At 34.7% G+C, this 11,254-nt stretch overlaps 1 protein-coding gene across 3 annotated transcripts; it reads left to right on the top strand.

The window, feature by feature from the left end:
- Window positions 1-2,525: 2,525 nt before the first annotated feature.
- On the top strand, window positions 2,526-11,254 carry LOC126609588 (agamous-like MADS-box protein MADS1). 3 transcript variants are annotated; one of them, XM_050277437.1, is made up of 9 exons: window positions 2,526-2,661; window positions 2,888-3,180; window positions 9,505-9,586; window positions 10,059-10,120; window positions 10,235-10,334; window positions 10,439-10,480; window positions 10,604-10,645; window positions 10,743-10,912; window positions 11,031-11,254. In XM_050277437.1, the coding sequence occupies exons 2-9, from the start codon at window positions 2,954-2,956 to the stop codon at window positions 11,032-11,034; spliced, it is 729 nt and encodes a 242-aa protein (XP_050133394.1). In that variant the 5' UTR covers window positions 2,526-2,661; window positions 2,888-2,953; the 3' UTR covers window positions 11,035-11,254. The 3 variants fall into 3 exon arrangements, with proteins under 3 accessions (XP_050133394.1, XP_050133393.1, XP_050133392.1); XM_050277436.1 differs by having other exon boundaries at window positions 9,502-9,586; XM_050277435.1 differs by having other exon boundaries at window positions 9,487-9,586.

The following is an 11,254-nucleotide window of genomic DNA, read 5'->3' as shown; positions in this document are numbered from 1 at the left end:
TTCAACGAGCGTAGTATCTTCTCCATAATTCTAACATCTTCTAACTTTTCTCCATTTCTTTTTAATTGATTGGAAATGGCTAAGACTCTTGAGAAATAATCAAAGATTGATTCAGACCCTTTCATATGTAGAGATTCGAACTCACATCTTAATACTTGAAGACGAACCTTTTTCACTTGTTCAGCTCCTTTGTAAGAGGTTTGAAGCTTCTCGTATGCTTGCTTGGCAGAGGTTGCACTCGAGACCTTCTCAAAGCCATTATCTTCTAATGCTTGGTAGATGAGGTAGAGAGCCTTCTTGTCTCTCTTTCTTGAATCTTTCAAACTCTCCTTCTGGGGTTGGGACAACGTAGCTTCATCTTCTAGCTCAATGTAGCCTTTCTCCACGACTTCCTATAGATCGTGTGCTCCCAAAAAGGCCTTCATTTTGATACTCCAATTATCGAAGTTGTTGTTGTCGAGCACTGGAACTTGGAAGGCTGCCATAGCTTTGCTAACCATAGCTCTGATACCACTTTGAAGGCTGTCATAGCGTTGCTAGCCATAACTCTGGTACCACTTTGTTGGGGCTTAAAAAGACTTCACTACTTTGGGGATGTTTATCTCACAAAGAATAATGTAATGCAGCGAAATTGATAGGCAAGAGAAAGAAAGAATACTCAAAGTATTACACAATATTTTTATTCACTCACAAACTTAGTACAAGAGGAAACACTCAAACACTCTTAGAAGCTTTGTTGCTTCTTTTCACTTCTCACTTGGCACTCTCACTTCTCACTACTTACTCTCTTGTTGTTACAAATGGTGTGGATGCCTTCTCCTTTTATAGGCATGGATGGAACCTTGAAGAAGCATGGAAGCATCATACTAGAGATATCTAGATAATTCCACTACCTTACTAAGCTAGAATTATCTACACTAATCTTGTATGTTGGTGGAATCCTCACCATTCTTCTAGACTCTTCCACCAACTTGAACTTTGCTAGAATTCTTTAGCATGTGCATGAATCTTTCTTTGTGCATGGGCTGGATCCGTTATCTTTGGGCCAAGACAAGATTACAATTCAACACTCAGGACTCACCTCACTCACACTTGTATCAGTGATATGGCTGTGTATATATGTTGTACTTCTTTTGTAGCAATTATATATCCAACTGAAACAACTGAATAACACACGGTGGAAGGACTTTATGCTCTTTACAAATCATAACCTCCGGACTCCTGAAAAAGCAACTCCCTTACAAGCGTGATGTATCTCATTTCTAATACTGATGTTAATTTCAACAACATTAAACATAACCAATATGACTAACACTTTCACTCGCATCATGAACAAGTAATTTCTCTAATTTATTTAGGGTGGCCATGCATTGTTACATATGCATGTAGAAACCATCTCTTAGATTGCCTACATTTTGTGGCATTGAAACCATATTGATGCAAATTAATGAAGGTAACAATGAATCGAAGGGGCTGCTCCATACTTACTATAAATGAACTAAAAAATAGGGGATTGTCATGAACACTTCACAGAACATCACATGGGAGTCTTCTTCAGTCACGTCACTACCCTTGTAAGTAACTATATGTTCTAATAATGCAGGAGAGAGAGAGAGAGAGAGAGAGAGAGAGAGAGAGAGAGAGAGATGAAAAACTTTGAACAGAAGTAGTACTCTTGGGGAGGTCAGAAAACAAATCTAGAATAAAAGGCCAACTCAAAAATCAAAGAAGCAAATAACATGGGAGGTCCTCTTATTTTGTTTTCTCTTCAAAAAGACCATGACCTCCATCTCCTTTTTTTTTCTTTACATGAAATAAAGCTCTTAGAGTGCAACCTGTAGCATAAAAGGGTCCCATTAAAAAAATAATTAAAATAAATAAAATCTCCATTCATAAAAATAAGTCACTCTCCAAAAGGAGAAATTTTTCATTAAGACGGGAACACGAGTGGTACACCACATGTTATTATATAAGTGGTGGAAAGTTTAATTTTTTAAGTTATTAATTTGTTAACACATATATCTCACTATTTGTATAGTGATATGTGGTGTACCACCTCGTGTTCCAGTCACATTGAAAAATTTCTCCTCCAAAAGACGAGAAATTTTTCTTTGTGACGGGAACACTAGTGGTACACTACGTGTTTTTATATAAGTGGTGGAAAATTTTAATATTTAAGTTATTAACTTTTTAACACACATATCCCACTATTTGTATAGTGACACGTGGTGTACCACCCCGTGTTCCGATCACACTGAAAAATCTCTCCCAAAAGACCCTTTTATCACCATCACACACTTACACCTTCCCTTTTACCCATACATGAAGAAATGGACGGTTGATGGAGCATGAAAGCAATATACATCAAACCCTCTTTAGTTTTCTCCATCCCTCTTAATTTATATTTGTACTACTTCCTCTCCTCCATTACTATATAATCCAACCTAGCTAGGGAGAGTGATACACATTTATAGCAAGTATATTTCTAGACTATCACCCTTACAAAGCAAATAATGAAGGATATGTCGGGTGATGGTTGAGACGTCTATTTTTCCCGTCCTTAAATACTGATCTCTTTAAGCAAAAACCCAGTTTCCATTTCTGCAATTCTTCCTTCCCGTTGCCAATTGCAACCCCAATAGAAAAACTCAAAGTCAAGAAGTAATTATCTTCTTTTTGTTTATACATGCCTAATCTTTTATTCCTACTTTGCTTTGTTTTCCTTATACAAGTTGGTTTAGTGGTCTTCAAAAAAAAAAAATAAAGCTCGCACGTAACTCATGATGTTAATCTATATCTATTGATTTATTACAAATATGGTTGTCAAAATTGATCTTGATCATGCCTTTTAATTAGAGAGTGTGGTTTTTGGTTTTTTCTTTGCTAGCTAGCTAACAAAAAACCACAATTCATCAATTTGGAGGGGTTTTTGCCATTTTTCATCCCTGCAACAATGGAGTTCCCAAATCAAGCACCCGAGAGCTCCTCCCAGAAAAAATTGGGAAGGGGCAAAATTGAGATTAAGCGGATCGAAAACACTACAAATCGACAAGTTACCTTCTGCAAACGCCGCAACGGATTGCTTAAGAAAGCCTATGAATTGTCTGTTCTTTGTGATGCTGAAGTTGCTCTTATCGTGTTCTCCAACCGTGGCCGCCTCTATGAGTATGCTAACAACAGGTTTGCATATTAATTTCTAATTTTCTTAATTTAACTATTTTGTTCTAGCACTTTAGCCTCTCTCTCTCTCTCGATCTCTAAGAGTTCTTCTGATTTGATCTTCAAGTAGTCTTAATTCAATTAATCACTGTATTCGTTTATATATATGATCTTAACTTTTCAGCTGGAAGCTAATTTTAATTATTTAGTTACGCATAAAATTCTAATTACCAACGGAGCAGTTCAGATTAATTATTTTGTTCTTTTTGGTTTTGGGTGTGGCTAGCTAGGATGAAACTTGAGTAATTAAAGTGGCCCCAAAAGGGATCACATATATTTATTTTCTTCTTTTTGTTTGTTTTCCTTTATAAGCTTTGAGGCATATTTCAGCTTATCAACCAGAAAACTTTGATATTTGGGGTAATATATATATTTTTTATTTTCTTTATATATTGTGCTTATCTTTCTATAGCTTAGCTCTTTGTGTGGCTGGATGCAGATCTGTAGGATCACAGATAAAAGTAGAGGAAGTTGTGTATTAGTGATCCTAGCAGTTTTTGTATGATAACAATCTTAGGGTTACAAAGTGTTGCAGGTCTGTTAGATCAGCTTCCATGTATCTCCGTTGTTGTTAAACTCCTTTCTCTCTCTCTCTCTCTCTCTCTCTCCCCTCTTGCAGGTCTGTTAGATCAGCTTCCATGTATCTCCATTGTTGTTAAACTCCTCAACTCTCTGTCCCTTTCTCTCTCTCTCTCTCTCTCTCCACATGTCATCAAACAGCAGTCCATAAAAATTATGTCAGCAGCTCTCAAAGCTGTCCAACTCTCATTAGCCAGTTCCCTTCATCTCATGACGCTTCCTAAGTAAACATGTCAACTCAGCTAAGAAGTAAAATGGATATATATTATGTATATAAGTTAAAACCTAAATAAAAAAACTCCAATCAGATTGCCTGAACTACGTAATTTCACCACCTTTTTATAGTTATGGGTTTCTATACATTAATTTTTGTTCTATTTATTTGCCGCTTTCTGGAACATAAAGGAGGAGGCTAGGGGTGTTGTTAGCTAGGGTTTCAGAAGTCAAATTACATATTAACCAAGCATACTTCAATCAGTCAGCTGCAAGTCTGAGATATAGGTTCAAAAGCCTAATGGATGTCTAAATTTTTATCGGAAAATTTTGAAAAAAAATCCAATTTTATAGCCAATCTTTTGAAATAAGTCCAATTTTTAGTAACTTTCGACTTTTGAAATATATCCAATTTTTAGTCCAATTGGACCCATATCAAAAGACCCCATTTTTATCTTATTTTCAACAGAAATCACACAAGAAATATGATTTTGTTAATTAAGGCTAAAAAACTCAAATGGGAATCTTTAAATCTTGTTACAGATCTATCATTATTCCTAGATTCTCTCCGGATCCCCTCACTGGGGATCCTGGGGATCAATTAATAACAACCGTTCATAAAAAATTGTGAGGCCACAATTTTTTTTTCATGCAAAACAAGATTGCTTTACTTTTGAAAATATAAAAAGCATTAAATTGTGGCAGCACAATCTTTAATGAATGATTGATATTAATTAATCCCCCGGATTTCCAATGAAAAAATCCGAAGATGATCTAATTTCATTCCCAAACATCAAAGTATTTAAATTAACACAGAGGGAGACTGTTTTGATCATTGTGGTGGGTCTGGGAAGCCAGAACAGTACATCTTGTGTTTAGTGTTTTAAAACCCAAATTCGAGTGGGTGTTTATTTTATCATTTTACCTTCACTTTGGAGAAATTCTACGGTCTAGAGACCGGACCAGGTCACCTCTACAGACCAAGACACGAAAAACCCTCCCTTAACCTACCCCTTGATTGGTCATACTAAGGGGTGGTTTGGGAGTGATGTGTTTAAAAAAAAAGCACTCATGAAAAAAAGATGTGAGGGTTTTAGGTGTTTGGTAAACTGAAAAAAAAAAGCTTATTTTGGAAACTGCTATAAGAATAAGCTGAAATCAAAGGAAAAAGCTGAAGCTGCTATTTGCAGCTTTGGAAAAGTGGAGCTACAGTGCTCCTTTAATGAAAAGACCAACTATCAGACTGTTTTTTTTTTTTTTTTTCTGAAAGCACTTTTTACAAAAAAGTTTACCAAACACTCTGCTGATTTATTTCACAGCCGCTTATTCTCACAGCACAACCGCTTATTCTCACAGCAGTTTTTTTTCAAAGCACAGCAATACCAAATCAGCCCTAACTCTGGCCCGCTTTTAGCCCATCCCCCTTTCACCATCCCTGATCCCGCATAGAAGAATCTCTCCTTACTTGGGGTTCTCTGATATTTCCCAGCCTATCCTTCACTCGTTTTTTATCATATTTAGTTTATTGGTCAAAAATATAATAATTAAGATCTAACGATTAAAATATTCTCAAAAAAAAAAAAACGCCTATTTAGTACATATGTCAGGAATTGGTATAGGGAAGCAGGTGCCTAGGGTTTCTTGTGTGAGTGAGTGAGCTGTATTGTTGTTTCTTTGAGTTTACAGCTTAGGAATCTTTGGTCACGTCAGACATGATGTTTCTGTTCGTCTAGTCCGGACAAAGAAGCCGCTATCACATAATGATTCCCTTAATTTTCATCTTTTCTTTTTACTTTTTATCATTTTTTCAACGGGACATTATATTTACACATCTTAAATTACTTCCTTCAAACTTTTTTAATTTTTTAATATATTTCTATCAAGTGTTAGTAGTATGTAGAAAATAATAAAAAATTTAAAAAATGTAGAAAAAGTAATTTGGGATGTGTGAATATAATCTTTATTTTCTAATATCTTCCCTTCATTTTGTTTCTTTTTATCTTTTGAGTTTCTGTGGTGAAAAAAGATGAAAAATAATTTTCCTTGTTCTCATTATGCATTATTATTAATCTATCTATGGAGGAGTCATTAGTCATGAAATCCTTCATCTTTCTGGAAATAATATCCTCAAGAAGCACAAAAGGAGACTTTAACTTATACCTCAAATTTTATGAGTGTATATATATATACACACACACTGCAAAAACCCAGAAGAGGGAGAATCATGTTTAATTAGTATCCTGCTTCCCTTTTACTGAACCATATATAGATATACATAGATTTGTTTATTATTTACCTGCATATGCTCCAAGAAGAGTTGTGTGTGACTGTGACTCTGTGAAGAGAGAGAGAGAGAGATGAAAGAAGCATTTATGAAATGACTGAGAAATGGAGAAGACAAGTCAGTGAAGAAGAAATGCTAAAAATGGCTGCAAAAACAGACATCTTTGTCTCAAGAGAATTCAGAGACATAAAAGGAAATAAAATCTTTTTCAGATCTGTGAATAAAAATCACTTGTTAATACCCCAGTCTTGGTAAAATTTAAAGGGTCTTTTGGTGTTTTGGGGTCATCGAGGTGGGAATAGGATTGTTACTTAGGGTTATTGCTCATTGTGTAATGGGTTACTGACACGTGGAGTAGATTTAGAGATTGTGAGAGGGAGCCAATCATATATGGGATCTTCTGCCAGCATGGCAGAGGCAACCAATCACTGCATGGCTCGATGAAATTAAGGTAACAACTCTCCAAGAGTATATTGAATGCTTTTGTTTGGTTATTTTGTTTTCTTTTCTTTTGGGCAATTTTTGGTTCTGTTCCATGTTGCAGAACATCAACTAGGGACTACACATTAACAGTGGTGGAACCGGATCTGGCCATATAGCTTAGCCCTTTTAAAGTATTAATCTGTTTTGTATATTTAGTATCATTGGGTATTTATATATAGGGTTATTTTGGTTCTAATCCCTAATTAGCTTAATTGTTATACTGAAACTTTATTTATTTAAATATTTTGATTGAGGTCCTTAGCATCATGTATTTAATGTCCCACAAATTATGAAAATTGAACATATATATATTCTATGGATAAATGTTTGTTTATGTGGTAATTATATAGGGTATATCATCTTGTATGAAGCAAAGAAGATTACTTGAAAGCAAGCAAAATTTTAAAAGGCACTAGACGTTAGTTTGGCGGCGGGCAGGAGCCTAACGGCGTAATTTTAATTTTAACTAAATTTATTATATGACATATAAATAATGTCTACTTATACTTAAAAAAAATAAATATATATATATAAGTGTATTGGAATACATAAATTGCAAAATAGAATGACATATAAATTATAAAGTATTGAAACATATAGAAAACATAGGGAACAAGCATATAATGAGTGTTCATCCAAGTATCTATCAAATCTCTTACAATTTATTGAAAAAACAGAATGAAAAATAAAGATCATTTATTTTATGTCTAAGCGAGAGTTGCAACCTAGGCGGTCTATGAGGGTACATAGGCGAGTCTAGACAAGCACCTTAGCATGTTTAGTCATCATTTCTTATTATTAAATACGTAGAGATTAATCGTGGCTGTAACCAACTGCCTAATGTCTAGGCGGTTCTAAATGGGGATTTTTAGGACAATGCTTGGAAGTGAAATTAGATTCCAACTTTAAACGTCATTTTTTATTAATCAAAAGTATTGTTTTCTTATAATTTTTAATCAGTGTAATTCTTCTTTTAGTTTCACAAACTATTTAAGTAGTCAATTATAATATAGTTTTAATTCATGCGTCTTGGGTTCGAAACTCTCCTTCACCTAAATTATTGTAATAGTTCCGAATCGTCCCTTCTCCTTAATAATAATAATTTTTTTAAGTGGTCAATTATAGTACAATTTAACATAAATCAAACATAAACGATAACTCTAATCAATTTATGCATACCAATGTAATATGCACTGAATTCACTAATTAGTGCAAAAACTAAGAAGTGAAGTGGAACACTCATATCACAGTAACCATTCTAATTTATCAATTATGTCTTCGAGTTTCCTCACATCTCTCGCAAGCTAGAGCTATAAAACTGGAACACTCACTCTTATCTATTTTTTTTTTTAATCAAAGAAAATAAACTCATAGTTATAGCCCGTGTCCAAGATTGGATATTTGGATTGGGTTGAAGAACTAATTAAATTCAATGTACGCTAAATGAGAAAATAGATATCAACTTTTAATTTTTTTTTTTTTATGACTAATTCCTCGTTTACTTTCAACTATAACAAAATTTGGGTGTTAGCATCCATTATTTCTTTCTTACAACAACATTGAATCTATGAGTTGTCTATTCCAATCCAACCCTTGACACCAAACGATGCCTATTAATATTCATAAAAGTGGCTGTCTCTTCGTACAATATCAGTTAAACATGTTTGTCTAAGGAACTAGTGAAAAGTCTTATCCAATTAAGTATATCCCTTTTTTATCAACTAAAATGTAGACTCATGATATTCCAAATGTACTTGTTGGTACCCTAGGTATATACATGGCACACCATTAGATTAAGTTTAAGAATAAGGAGCATCGATAGCCACCATCCCAACTCCAATCCTAACCCTAATTTATTGGTGTAGTGTATAGCTAGGCCTAGGCCATCAACAAGTTAATTGTTGGTGGTTTTATTTTTGTGCGTATAATGTATCTCAGTGTCTGTGTGTGTATTTCTGGAGATTCTTTACATTATTTCTTTGAATTCTTAATTTTGGAGAAGTTCTTTTACTATAATTAACTTCCATAACTGTTGTTCTGAGTTGGGTCCATGATCAAGCAAAAAAGGATCATGCTAGCTAGGGTATCAATAACGTTTATGATTACTTCATATACGATATCAGTTTATTATGTCGAGGGTTAGGTTTCTATGTAAAGTATTGAAATCGCAATTTTCATGTGATCTAACACCCGAAAATATACATTAGGGATGATAGCTAGGAGTTTTACCTCACAAGTACAAGAATCAAGAAGTCGGATTCGATGAGATCCCACGAAGTTGTTCTTGCCTACACGACCAAATTAAGTCACCAAAAACCCTCAAAGATGTGATGATGGTTCACTTGGAAGTTGGAACTTTAATTTTTCTCAATGGGAGAGAAACAGAGAAAATATGCAAAAGGCTTGGCATAAAATTGGGTTGTTTGTGTTTGTTCTCTGCAACTAGGTATGAACAATAATTGCATAAAAGAGAGTGAGATAATAGAAGAAAGAAATATTGTTTTGATCTCTCAATGTGTGATGCTGCTTTCTTTGACTTATGATGTGTTATGGTTGGCCTCTAGGCGCCTAGCTTATCCCTTTGAGTGCACCATTTCTTATATTGGTACAATTTCTAATTAAAATACCTACAAAATGGGGCATTTCATTCCAAATTATTTAAGTGTTTGAAGAACCCCACAAAAAATTGGAAGCTTAACGTTAATTAGTTCTTTTTCTCTTAGCAGTGTTAGAGCAACAATCGACAGGTACAAAAAAGCATGCGCTGATCCTACGAACAGTGGATCTGTTTCAGAAGCCAACACTCAGGTAAACTCCTTTTAGGTGACGAATAGAACGGGTTAAGTGTTCCAAAGAATTTATGTTTCTATAGCAGGTTTTGAAGTGGAAGTTCTTATGTACATTGAAAGCCTTATAGTATGAGTTTTTTCATCATTTTGTAACCACATAAACACAATATTAGGCAAGACATGTCTAGCATTAGTCTTAAATAATAGTTAATTTCTCTATAGATTAATCTTCCTTTTCTCCTAGCTAGATGACAATATGTCACTAAAACTGGCTATTTATATCCAATTTTGGTCACCTAATCCACACTGGCTAGCTAATTATAACCCTGAGCCCTACAGAAGCAATTGCAATGCTCCTGATTCAAGTTTAAGCTTCCTCTTTTCCGGACATTCGTTTCATCTGCTGTTTATTCATTTAATTTGTATGTATTGAAACAGTTCAAATTGTTTTATGAGTTTGTCTAATGCTGTCACCACATACATGGCCTCAGTTTTATCAGCAGGAAGCATCCAAACTGCGAAGACAGATCCGAGAAATTCAGAATTCAAACAGGTAATTAAGTAGAAATAATTTCATTAGATAATTGACTACATTGTCTAATATCTGTCCGTCTACATATTCTGCAATGAACGATACGATCATAACTTATTCAGCCCCTTTCTCCAGGCATATACTGGGTGAAGCTCTTAGCTCCTTGAACGCCAAGGAACTGAAGAACCTAGAAGGAAGATTGGAGAAAGGAATCAGCAGAATAAGATCCAAAAAGGTACTCCATTTCCCTATTTTGATTGCAAAAATTTGTTGAACTCTTTCACTTTTAATTAATCCCGACTACAAATCTCAACTGACGTGTACTCGGATAAACCGCAGAATGAAATGCTGTTTTCTGAAATCGAATTCATGCAAAAAAGGGTAACCTATTCTTCTACTATACTACTAAATTACATGCCTTTGGTGCCAAATTTCATTATTCATGTTACTTATACAACAATTTTACTTCTGAAAAACAATATTACGTGCACATTGTTTGTGCAGGAGACCGAGCTGCAACACCACAACAATTTTCTGAGAGCAAAGGTGAATCTCTCTTTCTCCCTTCAACTGCATAAGCCAATGCCGGAAAGGAAAAATTAACTACTAATACGAATGATAAAATTAATGTTACATGGTACAGATAGCTGAAAACGAGAGGGAAGAGCAGCAGCATACACACATGATGCCGGGAACTTCCTACGATCAGTCAATGCCTTCGCATTCTTATGACAGGAACTTCCTCCCAGCGGTGATCTTGGAGTCCAACAATAACCATTACCCTCACCAAGTCCAGACAGCTCTCCAACTTGTGTAAGATTTTTTTACCATTACTGACTTACTAGTAATACAATTGATATTTTACTTTTTAATTCACATGCATATATATATACGGACGAGATAACCAGTTACTGTTGATCTTTGGATGCAGTTGAAATGCTGGACTGCCGTCTGATGTTCTTCTATCCATATCATCTGATCTGTTTTCTTAAATCTATGAGATAATTGGTTGTAGTTTTTATGTATATGGGAGAACCAGTTTGTTGTTCATGTTCTCTATAATATCAGAATTTTCTGTATTAACTAGCTACTCTTTCAACTATGATGACAAGTAAATTTGATTTCTCAACCTAATTAAAGTTTCCATCTCTATCA

This window comes from Malus sylvestris, chromosome 17, assembly GCF_916048215.2.
Source record: "Malus sylvestris chromosome 17, drMalSylv7.2, whole genome shotgun sequence".
Lineage (NCBI taxonomy): Eukaryota > Viridiplantae > Streptophyta > Magnoliopsida > Rosales > Rosaceae > Malus > Malus sylvestris.
Note: the sequence above shows the minus strand (reverse complement) of the source record. Positions and strands in the feature narration are given on the sequence as shown.

What these genes read in the sequence shown, in the direction of transcription:
- LOC126609588 (XM_050277435.1), top strand. Translation starts at nt 2,954, where the DNA reads ATGGAGTTCCCAAATCAAGCACCCGAGAGCTCCTCCCAGAAAAAATTG. An exon ending in TATGAGTATGCTAACAACAG is followed by an intron (nt 3,181 to 9,486) that starts GTTTGCATATTA and finishes AACGTTAATTAG; the next exon opens with TTCTTTTTCTCTTAGCAGTG. An exon ending in TTTCAGAAGCCAACACTCAG is followed by an intron (nt 9,587 to 10,058) that starts GTAAACTCCTTT and finishes ACATGGCCTCAG; the next exon opens with TTTTATCAGCAGGAAGCATC.